Genomic DNA, 23,727 nt, shown 5'->3' on the forward strand with positions numbered 1-23,727 from the left:
TTAGTTCAGCTTGTTTCAACCTGGTTCGCGACACCAGGACTTTCCACCTAGGGTTACCACCCCCTAGGACTTTTGCCTGAAGCCATCGACCTGCCAAGACTTTCCGCATAGGGTTACCGCCCCCTATGACCTAGGGTTACCACCCCCTAGGGTTTTCCCTTTGCCTAACCGCAGCTAGGACTTTCCTGAAATACTCAAGCAGAAATGTTAAATCACAAAACAACTTAACTTTGAATCCTTTGTCATTATCAAAACACGAGTTCGATCGTCGGATGCTTCCCGCACCAACATATTTGATTTAGATAATCCATGATTCGCGAGTAATGTTCTATGTCCGACATGTTAGCAAAGAGACAGGTAACTCGGAATCGGAAAACCTCGAAAAACTGAGATTTTTTTTATTCTAGGATTAACGAAATTTTTTTACTTAAAATATACTTGAACAAGAGAAAAATATGATAAAAAGGAAAAATGTAAATAAAAAAAAAAGTAAAATATAAAAAGTAAAATAAACAAATTTAAAAAACATAAAAAATAAAATAGAAAAATAGAAAAAATGTAAAAAATAATTAAAAAATGTAAAAAAATAAAAATAGAAAAAAAAAGTTTACAAAATTTAAAAATAATTAAAAATTGTAACAATAAAAAAACATAAAAAAATAAAAAAAAAACATAAAAAAAATTTTAAAAACGTAAAAAAATTTAAAAAACCTAAAAAAATTAAAACAAAAAAATTTTTAAAAAATAAAAAAAACGTAAAAATGTAAAAAAATAAAAACATAAAAACAAAAAAAAATAAAAAAAAACGTAAAAAAATTTAAAGAAAACGTAAAAAAAATAAAAACATAAATTTTTTTAAAAAAAGTAAAAAAAATAAAAAAATGTAAAAACGTAAAAAAAATAAAAACATAAATTTTTTTAAAAAAAAGTAAAAAAAAAAAATGTAAAAACGTAAAAAAAATAAAAACATAATTTTTTTTAAAAAAAGTAAAAAATAAAAAAAATGTAAAAAGGTCAAAAAAATAAAAACATAATTTTTTTTAAAAAAAGTAAAAAAATAAAAAAATGTAAAAACGTAAAAAAAAATAAAAACATAAAAAAATGAAAAAACGTAAAAAAATAAAAACATAATTTTTTTTAAAAAAAATCTAAAAACGTAAAAAAAATTTTAAAAAAAATGTAAAAACGTAAAAAAAAATAAAACATAAAAAACATAATAAAACAAAAAAATATAAAAAAATATAAAAACATAAAAAAAAAATTAAAAAACAAAGAAAAAAAGGTAAAAACACCTAAAAATAAAGAAAATGTGAAAAAGAAAATGTAAAAAAGAAAAAGTAAAGAATTGTAGAGTTTAAGTACTAATAATAATAATAATTATTATTATTATTATTAATAAGTAGGGTTAGTTTTGTAACGGAAGGTATTACAGTAAAAATTAAACTAGATTATTTATTAAAAATTTTAAATAAATAAATTTTTATTATATTATTTATGTTAAATCAAATAAAATTTTATTATATTTTATTTCCTATAACTTAATTATTTGAATAATTACATAATTAAAATTATAATACATGATAATTTGAACTATACGTATTATGTATATAAATTTCCGTGGTCTACACCTATCTTTTTTTTATTCTAATTTAATAAACCTTAATTTTATCAAACTAAGGATTTAGCTCAGATTATCCATTTTAAATTCTAAGGTTTCTTTCAATTTGGAAGTTACCATTTAGTACATTTTTTTTACAAAGACTTAATCCAATCAAGTCCGTCTACCAATTTTACCATATCCCCAGGCGTTTCATCCTGATCGGAGAGCAGCTTTATAAGAAAGCATTCTCCAGGCCTTTACTTAAGTGCGTTAGTCCGGAAGATGTCGACTATGTATTACAAGAGGTGCATCAAGGGTCCTGCGAAGGACATCCAGGCGGTCGCTCATTAGCAAGAAAAGTCCTTTTAGCCGAGTACTTTTAGCCGACACTCCAAGAAGACGCCGCTCGGATAGTCAGCATGTGCCTATCATGCCAAAAATACCATAGCTTCTCGCATCAACCGACGGAAGAGATGAAGTCCTCCACCGTGTCCTGCCCGTTCGACCAATGGGGTATGGACATCGTAGCATCGTTTCCTATGGCACCCGGGCAGTGAAAATTCTTACTGGTGGCGGTCGATTATTTCTCCAAGTGGGTCGAGGCTAAGCCGTTAACGAAGATAACTAAGCAGATGGTCATGAAGTTCATCTGGAAGCATATCATCTGTCGGTTTGGTATTCCCCGTCGGCTCATTTCGGACAACGGGAGGCAGTTCTCAGGTCAGCAACTAAAGGAATTGTGCGAGGGGGTATGGTATACAACAAGCCTTCACCTCTGTTGCATACACGTAGAGTAACAGGCAAGTCGAGGTAGAGAATCAGGAAATCTTACGGATTCTACGAGCTCGGCTCGATCATGAAGGGGGAAGCTGGGTGGATGAGCTGTCGGCTGTATTGTGGGCGATCCGCACAACGCCTAAGGAAGGGGCGGGGGTCACCCCATTCCACTTGGTATACGGAGGAGAAGCCATCGTACCGGTCGAAGTCGGAATAGAGTCCAACCGGATCTGACGCTATAGTGAGGACAACGCCGAACGAAGGCAATTGGAGCTAGACCTGGTGGACGAAACGCGAGCCAAGGCAGCCGTCCGGTTGATGGCGTATCGACAAAGAATGAAATAGAACTACAACAGGCGGGTGGTACCCAGATCATTTCAGGTCGGAGACTTCATTTGGAAGAAAATCAAGTCGGTCGGCGACGTCACCAAACTGGAGGCCCCATGGGTTGAACCATTCAAGGTTGTGGAAAAGCTCTGCCCGGGGGCATATTATCTGGAAGACAAGAACGAGCGGCGACTAGAGTGGCCGTGGAGTGCTAACGACCTGCAGCCATACCGAGCTGGATGAAAGGTGCAATAATGTAACTAATATCTTGTACCTTTGCATTCTCCTGCGCCTTTTCATTACAGGCTGAAAACCAAAAGCGCAATGTTCGCTGACTTTATCGCCGAACGTCCAGTCCTCAATATCTCACCAGACCGTCAAGCGGCGACGTTAAACCCCAGAGTCGACGCGGCGACTATAAAAACCTCGCTCAGAAGACCGTCGAGCGGCGACGTTAAACCCAAGAGTCGAGCGGTGACTATAAACCCCAGGGTCGAAGCAGTGACCATAAATACTCCGCCTTGAAGACCGTCGAGCGGCGACGTTAAACCCAAGAGTTGAGCGGTGACTATAAACCCCAAGGTCGGAGCAGCGACCATAAATACTCCGCCTTGAAGACCGTCGAGCAGCAACGTTAAACTCTAGAGTCGACGCGGCAACTATAAAAACCCTGCTCGGAAGACCATCGAGCGGCGACGTTAAACCCTAGAGTCGACGCGGCGACTATAAAAACCCCGCTTAGAAGACCGTCGAGCGGCGACGTTAAACCCCAGAGTCAACGCGACGACTATAAAAACCCCGCTCGGAAGACCGTCGAGCGGCGACGTTAAACCCCAGAGTCGACGCGGCGACTATAAAAACCCCGCTCAGAAGACCGTCGAGCGGAGACGTTAAACTCAAGAGTCAAGCGACGACTATAAACCCCAGGGTCGAAGCAGTGACCATAAATACTCCGTCTTGAAGACCGTCAAGCGGCGACGTTAAACCCAAGAGTTGAGCGGTGACTATAAACTCCAAGGTCGGAGCAGCGACCATAAATACTCCGCCTTGAAGACCGTCGAGCAGCAACGTTAAACCCTAGAGTCGATGCGGCAACTATAAAAACCCTGCTCGGAAGACCGTCGAGTGGCGATGTTCAACCCCAGAGTCAACGCGGCGATTATAAAAACCCCACTCGGAAGACCGTCGAGCGGCGACGTTAAACCCTAGAGTCAACGCGGCGACTATAAAAACCTCGCTCGGAAGACCGTCGAGCGGCGACGTTAAACCCCAGAGTCGACGCGATAACTATAAAAGTCCCGCTCAGAAGACCGCCGAGTGGAGACGTTAAACCCAAGAGTCGAGCGGTGACTATAAACCCTAGGGTCGGAGCGACGACCATAAATACTCCGCCTTGAAGACCGTCGAGCGGCGACATTAAACCCAAGAGTCGAGCGGCGACTATAAACCCCAGGGTCGGAGCGGCAACGTTAAACCCCAAAGTCGACGCGACGACTATAAATAGCCCACCTGGGAGACCGTCGAGCGGCGATGTTAAACCCCGGCCTTAAAAAATCGTCTAACATAGACACTAAAGCTGAAGTCATGCAGCGATTCTATACCTCAGAGGTATAATCCCAAGAGAATCTTTCAATAATATCCTGGGTGTCATTGCCGATCGGGACTACGCGACCACATACATAGCAAGCTGACAGCATATGAAAAAGACAAGGTTTCATTCATAGACATTGTCGAATGGTAGGAAGACCATTAAGGCTTACAAAAAACAAGGCTTTTAAAAATAGCGGCTCCTCGCTCACTCGATATATTCAAAGGTCTCGTTGGGGATATCCTCCAGGAGTTGGACTCGGTTGACATCCGGTCGGAAAAACCTTCAGAGAGGTGGTCGTTCGTCTTCAATTGAGCGAGCATGGCGGTAATGGCCAGTTCAAACGAATGGACGATACGGTCTGTCGCCTTCTCCATAAAGGGCTCCGAGCAGAGGTATTGATGCTTCATGGCAACAAAGCAAACCAGCTCAGCCTCCTGATAGGTCTTTAAAGCAGCACGCGACGCCAGCAGCTCATCTTCAAGGCGCTTCACGTGGCCTTGTAGTTCAGTCTCCTTGGCCGAGCGGCTCTCCCGCTCAGCAACCAAGGAGTTCTTCGCTTTCTTCAGCTTCTCAGCCAGTCGCCTAGCTTCCTTGTTCTTTTCTTCCAGGTCGGCGATAGCCCGTTGCTTCCTCGTGGAGGCCAACTCCAGCTTCCTATCGTAGGTCTTCAATTGAACCTTGATCTGACTCAGCCTACTGGCCTGTTCGACCGACTTCTGCTGCTCCTCCGTCAGAAGTTGTTGGGCCTTCTCCAGCTCTGCCTTCAACCGAGCGGGTGATGGCCCCCGGGAAGAAGAACCTTCCCCCGAAAGTTTGAGCTTCTTCAGCTCATCCTCCACCTGTGCCAGCCGCTGGCACATGACGATACTTTCCACCCAGTACTGCAAAGCGAATATTAGTGTCAATCGGAGATAACTTATGAAGTGATAACCAAAAGTACTAACCCCGGTGGACATCTCCAGATTGTTGTCGGCCAACGTGCCTGGGGGTTTCATGGCTGCTCAAGCCCTCGCCTCCTCCCATACACGGCCGAGCCGACCCCGGATGTAGACTTGATGTTGGGGAGATTCGGCCGGATCGCTCAGCGAGCGAAGATCCTCAGTCGGTAGACGAAGGGTAACAGTGACGAATCGTCTCCCGCTCGGCGCTAATTGGGCAGAGGCAACCGGACCGAAGGGCTGGGTAGTACGAATGGGATGAATGGCTGAGCGAGTTATCCTCCTCCCAGCCGGAGGAAGGGAGGCGAGTGGCTGCACGGGAAGTGGCTCCTACAGCTCGGCCACAGATGGGGTCCGATCAGAGGAGGTAGCCTCCACTGTTGTGGCGGCTGTAGATGGGATGCCTCCCGCAGAAGTTTGCACAACGGACGTGGCGGACTGGGAGGGCACGTCGGCTCGGCGCCTCTTGCGGGATAGCGGAACTTCATCGCCTGAGGATCCCGATCCCTCAGTGGGAATGACGGGCGACACATCGTGAACTGAGCCTGGCTCGGTTGCCACACCCATGCTGGGGGTCCGCTCGGCGGTCTCATCACCCGCAGTTGTGTTCTCTCTAGCTGTGGCAGTTTCCCCAGCCGTGCCCTCTTGTGAGCCGACCGGGGTCAAGCCGAGCCGCTCCATCTCCTTGGCGGCATCTGCCTCGATCTCGGCCTGCTTGGCCTTCATTATCCCGACAGCTCGGGCGCGCATCATGATGTCAGCTACAAAAGAAGAACAGAATTAGTTAGACTCAAAGGAAGGGGAATAAAAAAATCTTGTACCTAGGCTACTCAGGAGCTGAACTCGGCTCGGACTCAGCCCAATGATGTATAGTACGCCCTCTGGGAGCAATTTGTGAATATCGAATTTCAGGCCGACCAGCATATTGGCGGCATGAAGATAGTCCGGCCGTGTCTTGTACTTCTTCAAATCCGACTAAAGGGGAAGTCTGACCTGCCACTTAGTCCGGAAGCTTGGACGCTCAGGGGGTCTGATGTAGAAGAAATACTCCTTCCAGTGCTTGTTGGAGGTGGGAATCTTGTCGAAGAAGACTAGGCCAATGCGAGATTGAAATAGGTAGGTGCCCAGCTCGGACTGTTTAGGGTAGTAGAAGTAGTGGAAGACCTGAGGGGTCAGCGGGGATGTTGTGCACTTTGAATAGCACAACTACACCACATAACAAGCAAAAGGAATTGGGAACGAGCTGGGGGAGCGGGATGTGAAAGAAATTGCAAACTTCGGTAATGAACGGGTGGATGGGAAATCGAAGGTCGGCCACAAACTGGTCTCGAAAGAAACAAATAGTGTCGGTCGACAGGTTATGTGGCCAATTAGACGGTCCGGCCAAGACAATTTCGTGGTCGACGGAAGGTCAAAAGCATTTATGAGATGTGCCGAGTCACCCGTATCAAACCTGGTCTCTATGGTGGTGTACAAAGGACCAGGGGCCAGGTCGACTGGCTAGGAGGAACTGGCCATAGTCGGAAAACAGAAACAGAGGGATTCGCTAGGGAATTCGACGAAAAAGCAAAAAAGGATCGAAGAGAGGCGACGGAGCGCCGTAAATCGGTAAAGACCAGGAGAAAAAGAAATAGAATATTAGAGCTTACAGGAAAATGGAGTGCTGGAGAAGAAAGCTGAGAATCGCTGGAACGCTGGAACGGAACACTGGAAGCAAACAAAGTTGCCGGAGCAAATGATCGGAGAGCAGAAGTAGAACGCGGAGAAGAAAGCGGCAGTGCTGAGGCCTTATAAAGATAGGCGCGGCTGATCAGGGCCATCCGATCTAGGTCGCAAAAATCAAAGCGCACATCCGACCGTTGAATTCGAACCGCCAAACGTCACATCAGCAGCTGTCACCTCGGACGTTCGACGACTGTGCCAGCGACACGTGGCGTCGTCCCACAGGTTAGCATTTAATGAGCGCGTGTTTATCCTTAATGAAACTGATCTGTACGCATCACGAGGAGATTCGGACAACGTCAGCATTAGCTGACCGGCTCACACCCCTTCGAAATCGGCGGGGAAACGTATCCGAGATACTAAGCATAAAGACACAAAGCCACGACCAGAGAAGAACAATCCTACAGGAACTGAGCGGGATCCAACCCGTCTATTAGCCGATCGACCGACTACTCGCCAAGTCATTCGTCCAGTTAGTCGGACTTTCAGCCTCCTTCGACTAGACTTGAAGAGAAGGCATGTGATGCAGTGGGTAAACGGGGGAGGGAGTCCGTCCAGCAGGAGGTCAAGGTGGTCAACACCCTATAGGCGCCCAACCGGTCAACACCTTGTAGGCACTCGACCGGACGACACCCTGTAGGTGCCCGATCGGCGGGAGGAAGAGCCAACCCAGCATCTCGACAACTCGGCTCGACGTCGAGCTTCCGACGCTCTTAAAGCAAAACGGGAAAGAATAATGGTCGAGCGGTCATCCCGCTCGGCTGACGACAGACGAGGCATTAGTCCTGCAGTTAGAGATCACTCGCCTGGAATAGTGAACTCGGACATAAAACTGTTGGAACCCCAAGGTTGTTTTGGTGTGATCAACAAGTTAAGTTAGGTCCTGTGTATTTAACCTTGTGTCTAAGTGTGCAGGAGCTTAGGAACACAGGTACTCGAGTGGAAGACGCAGCTAGCGAGAAGGACGGCACGCTGTGCGTCCGAGGGACGAGGCGCGGTGGTTCCGAGGGACGAAAGCCGGAGCGGAAGATTGCTCGGGGAGCAAGAGACGCAGCTAGCGAGAAGGTCGACGACCGAGGGACGAAGACTGCGGATGAGTACGCTGGCGGACGAGAAGGAAACACGCGGCAATTCCGAGGGACGAGAAGCCGGAGGGAAGCACGCTCGAGAAGACCGGAAGTTGGGTTCGGGTGAGCCCTTTTCCGGAAGGCAGAGATCACCCAAACGAGCGGATCCGGAGCAAAAAGACCCGGACCAGATCTTCCTTGGATTAACAACCTCCCCGGTTGTAACCAAGTCAAAACCGGTGCCTCGTTTTTATGCTTTATTTTCTGCTTAATCTATTCTTTTTCAAGTGTTAGCTTAATTGTCCGAGAAAGGGTTGTGTTTTACTCAGGGCTATTCAACCCCCCCTTCTAACCGGCCCAACGGTCCTACAAGTGGTATCAGAGCCGAGGCGCTTCAGGAGGACTAACCGCCGAACGAAGCAACAAGATGGCCGGATCCAACATCCACGCACCAAAATTCGAAGGGGACTTCGCTAGCTGGAAAAAGCGAATGGAGGTATTTCTTGAAACAGATTATGATTTATTACTAACAATGGAATTTGGCTATGAAGCACCAGAGGGCAAAGCAAGAAATCAATGGTCAAAGAAGGAGCAGGCTGACCACGTGGCAAACAAGAAAGCAGAATTTCATCTGCTAAGTGTACTTCCAACACAAGAAGTCAATCGAGTCGGTACCTACAACTCGGCAAAGGAGCTTTGGGATAAATTCCTTGAGTTACACGAAGGAACATCCGAAGCCAAACTTGCAAGACAGGATTTACTTCGTAACCAGCTTACAAACCTCCGATTTGAAGAAGGTGAAACAATTGCACATCTACACTCGAGGATTCAGGAACTCATCACCAGACTTACGAATCTCGGAGAAGAGGTAAGTAACCGAGATTCGCTAAGGTATGCCCTAAATTCCTTTCCTAGAAACTCAAAATGGGCATCACTAGTAGATGCCTTTTACATTTCAAAAGATCTAGAAAAAATTTCATTAGACGAATTATTTTCAACTTTTGAAGTGCATGAGTCAAGATGTGCAGGTCCGAAGGAGCCCAAGAATAATGTCGCCCTTAAAGCTTCGAGAGACGAACCTGAGTTAGAATCTTCTCTCGACGACGAGGAAATGGTAATGATGGTAAGACGATTTAAAAATATTTGTAAATCTAGGAAATCTAACCATCCGCAGGGAAGAAAGAAAAGAACCATCCGCTGCTACCATTGCGATGAAGAAGGGCACGTCAAGGACAATTGCCCTAAACTGAAGAACAATGGGAAGGACAAGGGTAAGAAGCCTATCCAAAAGCGCAAGGCCCTAAAAGCGACGTGGGACGATACGTCGTCGGAATCGAAAGTCGAGGAGTTCTCCGGGCTCGCGTTAATGGCGAGTCATCAAGACGACGACTGTGAGTCAAGCTCTTCCGAAATGAGCATCGAAAGCATCGATGAAGGGGGAGCCACGTCCGAAAAGAGCAGCAGGTTAGGGGGAGAAACCGACAACGAGATCGACAAGGTAAGTGAGGTACGATCTCTTCCTCCTGATAAAATGTTTAAATTCATTAAAATTTTAACAAAAGATTGCTGCAAATTAGAAAATGAAAATAAAAATTTAAAAGCAATATTAGCTACATCTTGTCCGTTAGAAATACTAGATAAATCAAATTTAGAAAATGAAAAATTAAAATTAGAAATTCAAAATTTAATTTTTCAAGTAGAAAATTTGAAAAACTCTGCTTGCTCATCTAAAACCAATTTTAGAAGGTTCAATAATTTGAATTAGTATTATAGATATCACCAGGGACAAATTAAAAATATCTCTAGAAAATATGTCCCTAAAAACTTTTTAGTTAATCCAGTAGGTTGGAACCTATATTGGGTTCCTAAATCATGCTTAAATTAATTTTAAAAGTAAAATTAGCGCTTTAAGTGAGAAAATTAAATAAAGAATTTCTTTATGAGGCTTTGTCTAAGGAAGTGGTTGTTGCCCCAATAACCAAGAAGGCCTAGTGCCTCGCCACGACCTGGAAGCCAAAATATTGAAATAAATGTTTAATTAACTTACTAATGAAGCATTAATACAAGAATTAATTAGTGCTTGAAAAAGGTTATTCAAAACATTTTATTTCAATTTACCTACTTAGAATTTTTTATATTCTCAAAAATTATTTTTCTAAGTTAAGAATTTTTTTTGAAACTAGAAATCTCAGCTTTAATTACTTAGAAAAATTTTCTAAATTTCTTAAAAACTTAGATTTTTTTTGAAATATTTTTTCTAAGTCTTTAACCCTTAGATTATTTTTCTTGGAACCCCATTTTTTTGTGATCAAAGGGGGAGAAGGGAAAGTATAAGTCTAGGGGGAGGTAGATAGAATTTAATTTTTTTTCTATCTTTTTGCACTTAAATTGCAATTTAAGTTAATTTACTTAATTCAATTTTATGTATATTTTAACCCTAGCTTAACTTGGGTTGATCACACCAAAAAGGGGGAGATTGTTGGAACCCCAAGGTTATTTTGGTGTGATCAACAAGTTAAGTTAGGTCCTGTGTATTTAACCTTGTGTCTAAGTGTGCAGGAGCTTAGGAACACAGGTACTCGAGTGGAAGACGCAGCTAGCGAGAAGGACGGCACGCTGTGCGTCCGAGGGACGAGGTGCTACCGCGCGGTGTTTTCGAGGGACGAAAGCCGGAGCGGAAGATTGCTCGGGGAGCAAGAGACGCAGCTAGCGAGAAGGTCGACGACCGAGGGACGAAGACTGCGGATGAGTACGCTGGCGGACGAGAAGGAAACACGCGGCAATTCCGAGGGACGAGAAGCCGGAGGGAAGCACGCTCGAGAAGACCGGAAGTTGGGTTCGGGTGAGCCCTTTTCCGGATGGCAGAGATCACCCAAGCGAGCGGATCTGGAGGAGAAGAACCGGACCAAGGAGGGAGAACCAGAGAAGCGGTCCCGGATGAAAAAGTCAACTATGTTGACTTTGGGCTCCGGGGCGCCCGGACCCATCCGGCGCCGGAACCTTCCGGCGCCGGAACAAGAATGTTGACCAGATCGAGAATTATCTCGATCTGAACGTTGGGGGATAAATTTTATCCCCCCCAGGGCGCCCGGAACCTTTCCAGGCGCCCCGACCAAGGCTATAAATACAGCCTTGGTCCAGAAGCTTTAAATCAGTTCAGAAATTGTAAACAACACTTGTGTGCTTCCATTTCTTTGATTAGCTTCTTTCTTTTTGTGCCTACACTGCTGTAAACGAGGCTTCTCCGCCTGAAGGAGTTTTTAGTGCAACAATCTTCCTTGGATTAACAACCTCCCCGGTTGTAACCAAGTCAAAACCGGTGCCTCGTTTTTATGCTTTATTTTCTGCTTAATCTATTCTTTTTCAAGTGTTAGCTTAATTGTCCGAGAAAGGGTTGTGTTTTACTCAGGGCTATTCAACCCCCCCTTCTAGCCGGCCGCATCGGTCCTACAAAAACAACCGACCGAGCGGACATCCTTCAGGAGGCCGCTAGCCGAGGTGACCTCCACTCGGCCCAGGGAGGGTGTTGGCTGATCGACCCTCCCGCGCAGACTGGTAAAGGACAAAGAGTGGTTAGTGGTATCTTTCTAGAGACCCGTTCCGTCGATAGGAGGCATGGTCAACAGCAGAGTCCGTGGCATGATCAGACAGAGAATCGTACGGTGAAAGCTTCCACTGTCACGTCAGAGATATGCTCGTGCTATTGAGGTATGGAGACAGACGCGCTTTTCTGACACGCCCATTCCAGGTATACTTTGAGGGGTGTGCATGCCTCGGGGAGCGTGTGCACGCCCCTAATAAGCCCTATATAAGGGCCTCCAGACTCCAACGGAGGGATGCGCTATTGATTACTGTAGCTACAGTTCTTGTCACTCTATTTCGATTTCTTATCGCCAGGAGCTGACTTGAGCGTCGGAGGGTCGTTGCCGGGAACCCCTTCCCGGCTCAGTTTTGTGCTTGCAGGTTCTCGCCGGAGGTCAACGTCACTCAGAGGGCCACGCAGAGTCAACGAGAGCGTCGCGTCCCTAGCGACCAGCGACTCATCACTCAAATAAGATTATATATATATATATAAATTTTATGGAGGATTGTTTAAAAATAGTTTATTAACTATTAAGTATTAACAATTAAGATTTGTTGATTAAATTAGACATCTTTATCTCACTATTTTTTACTAAGCATCTTGACCCATTACTAAGTCTCAATTAATTCGGTGAAGCTCAAAATTAAATTACGTTAATGTCCTTTTTATTTTTCACATTGAAAATGATTTCATAGTTTATTAGTAATTTCCACAAATGCATTAATCAGGGGTTTAGAGTTCAAAACTCAGTTGCGATATATTATTATAAATTTTTCTCATTAATCAACTAGTTATTTAGATTTCGAGACTCAGCTGTGTTGCATTATTGAGAATTTTTCTCATTATTCAATCAAAAATCTAGAGTTCGAGATTCAGCTACGACGTATTATTGAAAATTTTTATTATAAGTTAATTAGGAATATAGAGTTCGAGACTCAGCTACAATGTATTATGGAAAATTTTTCTCATCAGTAATTTCTCTGGTTGTTTTATATAAAAAATATGTGTTGTTATGTTCTCTTCTTCTGATTCAATCGGTAATGTTTTTTTACTATCAAAAGAATGAATTATTTAAAATTATTAAATAAGGTAATTTTTATAATTTATTAGGTTTTTTATTTTTTATTTTTATTTAGAAATCTGTTAGGAATTTTTTCGATAATAAAAGTGTGGATTAGGGCTCGAGTATTCAATTTCCAATTTCTAAACGCTGATACCTTGCTCTCTTCTTTCTCTCTGCCTCCTCTGCTCGCTTATGGCAACCTCCCCCGACAGAAAACGATGCATACTTGAATGCCAGGACGATGATGACTATGAAAACTACATCCCTGTCCACAAACGTCGGGCTATGGAAGCACTGAAGGTCCTCTGGCACAAAAGCTTATTTATATATTATATTACAAACGCAACACATGTACACATCGTGGTAAAGAGAGTTTATCCTCTCTTCTTCCTATTCATAATGGCCCATGTTTTTTTTCCATCAAAAGAATAAATTTAATTAAGAATTCAATTTTATTTAAAATATTTAAATAAGGTAACTTTTATAATTTTTTAGGTTTTTTATTTCCATTTTTTTTATTTTTATATGGAAAATTGTCATAAGAAAAAAATAAGATTTTATTATAATTTTTTTTGTAAGAATAGGGGTTGATTAGGACACTTTCGAGTATTCACTTTCCGATTCTCCTGAAACTGTTGAAACCCTGCTCCTCTTCTCTATACCTCCACTCACCCTCACTCCTATTCTCTCTACCTCCGCTCGCTGACGATGATTCATCTTCTTTATTTCCAGGCGCATTCTCATGCCTCACCTCCAATCATGACCTCCATCGATAGAAAACGGAGCAAATCGGAACGCCGAGACGACGATGATTACAAAGACTACATCCCTATCCACAAACGTTGGTCTATAGAAGCCCTGAAGGTCCTCTAGTGCAACAGCCGATTCATATATTATATTACAAACGCTACACGTGTACACAATCGTCGTAAATAGAGTTTATTCTCTCTTCTTCCCATTCATAATCGGTCATGTTTTTTTACTATTAAAAGTATAAATAAAATTATAAATTTAATTTTATTTAAAACGGTTAAATAAGGTAATTTTTATAATTTATTAGGTATTTATTTTTTATTTTAATTTGAAAAATTATTATAAGGAAAATTAAGATTTTATTAGGAATTTTTTTAGTAAGAAATGGGGTGAATTTTGTCTCTTTCGAGTATTCAATTTCCGATTCCCCTAAAACTGCATAATCCCTTGCTCCTCTTCTCTTTGCCTCCGCTTGCCCTTGCTCTTCTTCTCTCTGTCTTCGCTTGCTAACGACGATTTATCCTCCTTCTCTCCGACCACCTTCTCCTACCCCACCTCTAATCCTGACCTCCACCAACAGAAAACAGAGCATACCTGAACACCAGGACGACAACGATGACTACAAAGACTATATCCCTGTCCACAAATGCCGGGCTATGAAAGCCCAGAAGATCCTCCAACGCAAAAGCTGATTCATATATTACAAACGCAACACGTGTGCACAATCTTCGTAAAAGAGAGTTTATCCTCTCTTCTTTCCATTCATAGTCGGTCATGTTTTTTTTGCTATCAAAATAATAAATTAAATTAACAATTTAGTTTTATTTAAAATGGTTAAATATGGTAATTTTATAATTTATTAGGTTTTTATTTTTTATTTTTATATTTTATTTGAAAAATTGTTATAAGGAAAAATAAGGTTTTATTAGAATTTTTTTCGATAAGAAAGGGAATGGATTAGGGCTCTTTCCAGTACTCACTTTTGGATTCCCCTGAAACTATCGAAACCCTTGCTCCTCTTGTCTCTGTCTCTACTTGCCCTTGCTATGAAAACCTAGAAAGCCCTCAAGTGTAAAAGTCCAATTCATATATTATATTACAAACGTGCACGTCATCATAAAAAATATTTATGTTCCCTTCTTCCAATTCATAATCCATCATTTTTTTTTTACCGTCGAAAGAATAAATTTAATTAAGAATTTAATTTTATTTAAAATAGTTAAATAAGGTAATTTTTAAAATTTATTTGGTTTTTTATTTTTTATTTGGAAATTTGTTATAAACAGAATTTTTTCGGTTATAAAAAAAATTTCCAAACAGAATTTTTTCGGTTAAAAAAAAAAATTCGGTCAAAAAAAAACAGAATTTTTTCGGTTATAAAAAGTGGATCAGGGAGTATTCAATTTCCAAACAGCCGACACCTTGCCCTCTTTTCTTCTGTCTCCCTTCGCTCGCCGACACCTTGCCCTCTTCTCTCTCCCCGCTCGCCGACACTCTCTCCCTCCGCTCGCCCATGGCGATCTCCGGAAAACGCATACCTGAACGCCTGGACAACTCTGATGATGATGACTATGAAGATTACATACCTGTCCACAAACGCCGGGCTATGGAAGCTTTGAAGGTTCTCCAGCGCAAGAGCCAATCCGCCTCCTCCGTCGCCGCCCAATCCGATGACCCTGCCTCCGATCCACGCCCCCCGATCGCCGAGGCTAAACCCAGCCTCCTCGTCAAGGCCTCCCAGCTCAAGCGTGAGCTCCCCGAGGTCAGCCCTACCGAGCAGCTCGTCCAGCAGGAGAAGGAGATGATCGAGCACCTCTCTGACCGGAAGACTCTTATGTCTGTCCGTGAACTCGCCAAGGGCATTACCTACACCGAGCCGATGCCCACTGGGTGGAGGCCTCCCCTTGCTATCCGACGGTTGTCTGCGGCTCAAGCCGAGGCCATCCGCCGCAAGTGGCATATCCTTGTTGACGGCGACGACGTGCCGGCCCCGATAAGTAACTTCCGCGATATGCGATTTCCGGAGCCTGTCCTCCAGAAGCTGAAGGAAAAGGGGATCCTCCAGCCCACCCCCATCCAGGTGCAGGGTCTTCCAGTAATCCTGTCGGGGCGAGACATGATTGGTATTGCCTTCACTGGTTCGGGTAAAACATTGGTCTTTGTGCTCCCTCTGATTATGACAGCGCTGCAAGAGGAGCTTATGATGCCAATAGTGCCCAGCGAGGGCCCATTTGGACTCGTGGTGTGCCCTTCGAGGGAGCTTGCTCGTCAAACTTATGAGGTCGTAGAGCAGTTCCTTCTTCCTCTGAAGAAGCATGGCTACCCAGAGCTGAGGCCGTTGTTATGTATTGGCGGTGTCGACATGAGGTCGCAACTTGAGGTGATCAAGAAAGGGGTGCATATTGTTGTCGCCACTCCAGGGAGGTTGAAAGATTTACTTGCTAAGAAAAAGATGAATCTCGATAACTGCAGGTACTATTCCTTTACTATGTCAACATAGCTTTAACTCATTATATATCTTGTAAAGATATATGTGAAAATAAACTCAGTTGAAAATACAGCATCTTGTTTGATTATTCAAGTTATTTGCTACAAAATATACACTTTTTGTGTTGATATTTCTACTTGGATCCTGAAAGAATTAGACAAGATAACCTTTTATGAATGGATTAGACAATATTACATTACACATAGTTTAATTAAGGGAAACGATCCAAGTACACATGTAGCTCATACAATATAGTTGTGATTCATAGCTACAACTTGTTCATGCTGATGATTATGCTGGAGGAAATAGGGATTTAGATGCCCTTTCCTACACCTTGTAGAATCATTGGATTCATTTCTGACTATAAGCCCTCACTCATAGCATGTGGCCTCTCTAAATCAGTCTTGTAATATCATCTTCTACCCACATTTTATTGTAATTACAGTTTCTTTTAGCCATTTTCCAATTTGGTGATTATGATCCAATTCAAATCAAAGAAATAGACATTCTAGATCTCCACATATACCAACAGAAATTAAGCGGTTTAGTGAAGCATGCCAATCTGACCAAGGAGCTCAACTTTTTACATGTATGTTTAGTTTGTTTTCCCTTTGATTATATAACCCTAATTACAGTAAAGAAAAGGAAACAAAAATAAGTAAACAAAAATAACTAACTTTGAATACCTTGGAGGCAATGTAGACATTTATCTAATCAGTGAATCTTGCAGTACCTTGACTCTCACAATATTGACAGAAATGGGCAATAACAAAGTATAGATAGATGAAAAGCATCCTGCATAGTTGCAACTAACAAAAGGAGAATTTAGGCTCAGTTTGTCGTCTAATGAGCACAGGACACAAGAAATCCAGATATGGTTAATTATCTTCATTAATGTGATTCTGAACACCACTTTGGAGATGGTTGTTACTTTACTATAATCTAGGTACTCTATTCCTACCACTATAAAACAAATCTGCCTCATGTAACCAGATATTATGATGTCGAGTCCACCATAATTCTAACCACTCCAAAACATTAGGTGTGTGGGTTCTTTTTCACTCTTAATCTTATATAGATAACAGTTTATTTAATTTGCCTTGTATGATTGTTCAGTGTGTTTAAAGTAACCTGTTTTAGAATTTGGTGGTATTTGGATAGTGCTCTTGTTGGTGGATGCAGAAATGTTGTTGCTCATCCATGTAGTTCATTTATATAGATCTGATGTATCTTTTGGGGAAGTGTTAAATTACCAAGTTTAAAGGATACTGCATTAATTATGCCAAAAAAAACCATACAATTTTCAATTGTTATATGGAATTGTTTCAATTTCACATTTATGATGATTCTAACATCATTTTTTACTGCAGTTACTTGACATTGGATGAGGCTGATAGACTTGTGGATTTGGGATTTGAGGAGGATATAAGGGAAGTATTCGATCATTTTAAATCACAAAGGCAAACCTTACTCTTTTCCGCCACCATGCCAACAAAGATACAAAACTTCGCAAAAAATGCTTTGGTGAAACCTGTAATAGTAAATGTTGGAAGAGCCGGAGCAGCAAACCTTGATGTCATTCAAGAGGTTGAATATGTGAAACAAGAAGCGAAACTCGTATATCTTCTTGAATGCCTCCAGAAGACACCACCACCGGTCTTGGTTTTTTGTGAGAATAAAGCTGATGTGGATGATATCCACGAGTATCTTCTTCATAAGGGTGTTGAAGCAGTTGCTATCCACGGCGGCAAGGATCAAGAAGACAGAGAATATGCAATATCATCTTTTAAATCTGGCAAGAAGGATGTTTTGGTGGCCACTGATGTTGCTTCCAAGGGGCTTGATTTTCCTGACATTCAACATGTAATAAACTACGACATGCCAGCTGAAATTGAAAATTACGTACATCGAATTGGACGAACGGGAAGGTGTGGAAAAACAGGCATTGCGACAACGTTCATAAACAAAAACCAAACAGAGACGACACTCCTCGACTTGAAGCACCTACTGCAAGAGGCGAAGCAAAGGATTCCGCCAGTATTGGCAGAACTTAATGATCCGATGGAAGACGGCGATGTTCTCACGAGTGCTAGTGGAGTCAAGGGTTGTGCATATTGCGGTGGCCTTGGCCATCGAATCCGTGATTGCCCTAAGCTGGAGCACCAGAAATCTATAGCCATTGCTGGTTCAAGAAGAGACTATTTTGGTTCTGGAGGCTATAGGGGCGAGATGTAATTTTTCTGTCAGACTTTGTAGTTGTGTCTACCTCTCATCAGTTGCACATCAAACTGATTCAGCTCTTGAAGGAACTATCTGTCTATCTACCAGTGCTGACTAAATGCCTTTAGATTTGTAATTTTTTTTTGTCAACTTGTTGCTGTAATCTTACAGATTGAACTCACTCTTGTGTTCTAACTTTCGCAGAAAATGCTGGATTTACGTGAACATCTTAGATAGTTTGGTTGATTTCCTTTGTGTGTTTTCCTTTTCCTGCCATGTTCTTCACTTCAATAGGACTTACATAGTTGATTTTAATTATAATTAGGACTAATGGCTGCTCGTCCTCTTTCACATCATTTATAAGATCTGAAGTGTGTTTGAGAATCTTTAAGATTGATTAAATCCACAACAAAGATTTTGAAGAATGTCTTTAGCAAACTGTTTATATGCCCTTGGGTTGGGGGCAGTGCTGTCACAGAGGCGGGGCGGACTGGCCCCCATGTTATCGGATTGAAAAAACTCCAATCCAAAATGGGTTAATTCATGAGCCTGTTAAAAAAAATAATTAATTAAAATTTTAAAATTTAAGCTGCCATATAGATGGATCAAATCTATGAGTCTGTTGAGTTTTCATTTAACTTATTTGGAATCACAAAAGCATGGAGTTGGTGCACTATTGATTATGTTAAAATGGATTGATAAATTGATAAAATTCTGCTCAAATTGTTTAGCCAGATATCAATCCAAAGACTCAATCTAAATTGACAGTTAAATTAACGGCTGTATCTGGATCCCTGAGACCGCACCGGTTATACATATAACTATTAAGATGCGTTTAATTTACGATTATTCATCTAAAGTTATCAATGAAAATCCTATTTGATTTAGATAATCCGTAATTCGCGAGTAATGTTCTATGTCCGACACGTTAGCAAAGACATATAACTCGGAATCGAAAAACATCGAAAAATTGAGATTTTTTTGATTCTGGAATTAACGAATTTTTTTTTATCTAAAATACACTCGAATAAAAGAAAAATATAAGAAAAAAAATATAAAGAAAAAAATGAAAAATATAATAAATAAAATAAATAAATTAAAAAAACATAAAAAAACAAAATAGAAAAAACTGAAAAAATGTAAAAAATAATTTAAAAATGTAAGAAAATAAAAAATAGAAAAAAAGGTTAAAAAATTAAAAAAAATAAAAAATTGTAACAATAAAAAAATTTAAAAAAGAGAAAAAACGTAAAAAAATAAAAAAAAAACGTAAAACAATTAAAAAAACGTAAAAAAATAAAAAACATAAAAAAAATAAAAAAACGTAAAAACGTAAAACAATTTAAAAAAACGTAAAAAAATAAAAACATAAAAAGATAAAAAAAATTAAAAAAAACGTAAAAACGTAAAACAATTAAAAAAACGTAAAAAAAATAAAAACATAAAAAAAAATAATAAAAACGTAAAAAAATAAAAACATAAATTTTTTTTAAAAAAGTAAAAAAATATAAAAATATAAAAACGTAAAAAAAAAAATAAAAACATAAAAAAATGTAAAAACGTAAAAAAATAAAAAACATAAATTTTTTTAAAAAAAATGTAAAAACGTAAAAAAAAATAAAAAATGTAAAAACGTAAAAAAATAAAAACATAAAAAAAAATTTTAAAAGTAAAAAAATAAAAAATGTAAAAACGTAAAAAAAATTAAAAGATAAAAAACTTTAAAAAACAAAAATAAAATAAAAATCATAAAAAAAAAAGAAAAAATTAAAAAACTTTAAAAAAAAGCATAAAAAAAAAATTAAAAAACGTAAAAAACAAAGAAAAAAAAAGTAAAAACATCAAAAAATAAAGAAAATGTGAAAAAGAAAAAGTAAAAAATTGTAAAGTTTAAGTAATAATAATAATAGTTATTATTATTATTATTATTATTATGTAGAGTTAGTTTTGTAAGAAGGTATTATAATAAAAATTAAACTAGGCTATTTATTAAAATCTTTAAATAAATAAATTTTTATTGTATTATCTATGTTAAATCAAATAAAATTTAATTATATTTTATTTCTTATAACTTAATTATTTAAATAATCACATAATTAAAATTATACATATAAATTTACGTGGTCTCTACACCTATCTTTTTTTTATTCCAATTTAATAAACCTTAGTTTTATCAAACTAAGGATTTAGCTCAGATTATCCATTTTAAATTCTAGGGTTTCTTTCAATTTGAAAGTTACCATTTAGTACATTTTTTTTACTAAGACTTAATCCAATCAAAACCGTCTACCAATTTTACCATATCCCCTGGATACCCTGTCGTTCGATGACCAAAGTAATATGTATAATTTGAATATCACAAGAAACTATTGATCGCCGAAAATACTTGGAATATCATAAAAAGGCCAAATGACCGAAAAACGATGCGGAATCTTTTTAAAGCGGGGAAATGACGAAAATGCGACGCAGTGTAGGATAAACTTCCGGTCTTCTCCTTTTATCCGTTTCCCCGTTTCCTCCAAAGCTACGACGGCGGCCGCCAGCCAGAGCGGGTCTAATTCTTAGATCGAAAGACGTAGAGAAGCTCCTGCTGCAATCTTCTTTGTAGGATCCAAAACGATTGTTTGACGGAGTTTGGGTGCTAAATTGAGCGACCCGGTGATGTCTTCGGCTGTGGCAACAACCGGAGGGGGCAGCGCTGGTAAGGGGAAAGGCGTCGCGGCGTCGGAGGCGAACAAGAAGATCGATGCATCGGGGAAAACAACTATGGTTGCCAGGCCGAAATCTGCCACGGTAGTCAAGAAGTCCGAGGTAAAGATCTCTTTTTTTTTTCTGAGAAAAATTGCGATCTGGTGTGGGAGTTCGTACGATCTGTCTCTTCCTGCTTGATTGATTTTCTTAATGCACGATTTGCCTTATTTGACTGGTTTTGGATTTGGATTCTGTTGAAGATAACATTTCCCCTTTACATCATTGGTATAAATTCCTAAATGTCGAAAAATAATGTTCAATTTTGGTAACTTCGATTGAGATTGTGGCTTGTTTTCAGATCTGTTTCTGCTTCAGTTTGATGCATCGGAACCCATTGATTTTGGATCGGAAGCTTCTCCATTCTTATGCATCATATTGTGTTTCTTTTCCATTGCATTTGTTAAACATTTGGTTCGTGCTAATGTGAAGGTTAAAACAACAATTGCCGCATCCAACGCCTCCAAAACTGTGACAAAAACCAAAATTAGAGCAAAAACCGTGAAGAAAGTGTATTCTTTGCCCGGCCAGAAGCATGATCCTCCTGAAGAGGTTTGTGATTTCCAAACATACAATTCTCCTTTGTTGCAACTTGCAGTTGGGTGAATAGTTCCTTTGGTGTTGTTTCACATAGAGGGAACCCTTGAGGATATTCTATGAATCTCTGTCGAAACAAATTCCCTCAAGTGAAATGGCACAATTTTGGTAAGATTGTTTTCTCTGTTATCCCTACCTCTACACTTGTTCATTGCTTCTGAGCTCCTTTCTTTAGCTGATACTGCTTGCATACCGTAATAAGCGAATTATCATACTATCGACTTGCTAAGGTGATAAACTAGGCAACTTCATGTATCTGTAAGAAGACAATGCATCACAAGAAGACCATTCATGTAACTTTCATTCTTTGATCATACACCTGAGACCCATATAATGATGCTAACAATTTTTCTTTAGCAAAATGTTCCAAAAGTCCCTTTTGGTGAATTTGTCTCCTCCATTATGCTGCCTGAGAGCATATGCAAGAAATCAACTGCTTGCATTTAGGTAAAACTTGAGCCTATTCATATCCTAAAGAAGAATGGTGGTTGATTTGTTTTGATGGGGCACCCCATTGTCTCTAGATCATGCAGGTGGGTGCATATTATGCTATTCTCCTACTGTCATTCTAAAACAAAACACATTCCCCTGTAATTGCAGGCCCTGGTGCAGATATGATTGGGTAGTTAGTAGGAGAATTTGATTTCCTTTGAAACATCTGCTGTGACGTGACCTGAAAAAAAATATAGGGTAGATGGGAACTCAAGCAAAGCTATGCTTTTTAATTTTTAGCTGTATGATGGAAACTGAACATCCAGTCTGATATAAGCAATATATGTTAAATAACTCACAGAAGACTGATCATGGGATCAAGAACTATAACAGAATTAAAGCATAGTTTTGTAGCATACTTTGTTAGCATTTAGATGAAATGAATGAGTGTGTGACAAAGAAAGAAAGCAATAAATTTGTTGTTATAGATCAAATTAGATGGTAATCTGGTTCCATGTTGAAGCAACCTTCTCTTGAATTAAATTGTACGCTGCATTTTAATGGATATAATTGAAGGTCTATCCTGCAATCTTTTTCAAACTCCTGTCACACCTCTGTAGTGCGGTGCCCACTTTTGAGCTACTCCAAAAGTGTCAATTTTAGGGCCTAAAGTCATTTCTATTATGAAAAATTCCCTTAATTTGGTGTTTTAATCAAATCTTGAGTATATGCTTGAACACTCATCGAATTGAATATCACCACCATCATCGTCAAGCTGTTTTTGTTTCAAGTATTTAGAGTAGGTTACATAAATCTTCTCTCCATAAAACTTTTATCGGAAATGATATCACTAGTAATATTTTGCTGTAATGTCACTTGTCATAAGCCAAGCACTTGGCACTCTTGCGGCTCCTGTAGTGGGTCAATCCTCCAACTGACAACCTTCACTTCTACAAAACTGACTTTGTGGGGCTATGATGTAGTTAGACAAGTGCCTCGTTGCACAGGAGGAAATTTGGTTAACTGAATGGCCTTAAAACAATGTACATTTTTTCATCTACAACATAATTGATTAAATTATTTATGTACATTAGATTCAATTATTCTTGTATTTCAGCATATTCATAGGATCTCAACCTATTTACTTCCATATTATCGTCTATTGGAGCTACACATAATGCCCATATCTGTTAACCAATCATCCGCAATTTAAATGTGTAACTCAGAGGTAGTTTTAGTCATAACGTTTATGATGTTTCATCTCCAATTTGCAGGATGATGGAGCATGGCTTGTTGTCTCCTGAAAGAGCTAGAAAAACATATGATAAAAAGTTGAAGAGGCTGTCACAACAGAGATTGGGTACCCCCGTTAAACCCAAGCAGGACAAAGCAGAAAGCTCCAAGAAACCCCCACCTCAATCCAAGAATAGAAATGCCAAGGCCAAGAAACAAGCCGATAGTGATGATGATAATGATGATGGAGATAATGATTTCATTGTCAAACCAAAGAAGGCCAGGATCTAACACAGACGGGTAGATAATCCAATTGTAGAGTTAGACAATGGCATAGTTTTTGGTAGATGAGGTGTGATCCAGTGTCAGAAACTCAAACGAGTGAAGGGAAATGGAGATTGAGATGCGTCAATTATGCTCGCGGCTAACAGTCTGATCAAAAAAAAAATTGGGCATTTTTTAAAAATTGTATTTCTCAAATTTATGTAAGATAATAATGGACCTTGGTGTTTGTTGTTGATGTGGATCTTGTCATATGCATAGAATAACACTGCCTGAAATTTAATTGGCCAATCTTATTTTTCATCA

The 23,727-nt window shown here is 40.1% G+C and overlaps 2 protein-coding genes across 2 annotated transcripts; both read left to right on the top strand.

Annotated features, from left to right (window-relative positions):
- Window positions 1-14,833: 14,833 nt before the first annotated feature.
- LOC122051496 (DEAD-box ATP-dependent RNA helicase 35-like) lies at window positions 14,834-18,375 on the top strand. The gene is made up of 2 exons (XM_042612663.1): window positions 14,834-15,893; window positions 17,280-18,375. Exons 1-2 carry the CDS (start codon window positions 14,935-14,937, stop codon window positions 18,142-18,144), a joined length of 1,824 nt encoding a protein of 607 aa, XP_042468597.1. The 5' UTR covers window positions 14,834-14,934; the 3' UTR covers window positions 18,145-18,375.
- A 2,180-nt stretch (window positions 18,376-20,555) lies between these two features.
- On the top strand, window positions 20,556-23,659 carry LOC122051497. The gene is made up of 4 exons (XM_042612664.1): window positions 20,556-20,940; window positions 21,310-21,429; window positions 21,512-21,582; window positions 23,181-23,659. The coding sequence occupies exons 1-4, from the start codon at window positions 20,791-20,793 to the stop codon at window positions 23,428-23,430; spliced, it is 591 nt and encodes a 196-aa protein (XP_042468598.1). The 5' UTR covers window positions 20,556-20,790; the 3' UTR covers window positions 23,431-23,659.
- The last annotated feature ends 68 nt before the right edge of the window (window positions 23,660-23,727 follow it).

This window comes from Zingiber officinale, chromosome 3A (genome assembly GCF_018446385.1).
Source record: "Zingiber officinale cultivar Zhangliang chromosome 3A, Zo_v1.1, whole genome shotgun sequence".
NCBI lineage: Eukaryota > Viridiplantae > Streptophyta > Magnoliopsida > Zingiberales > Zingiberaceae > Zingiber > Zingiber officinale.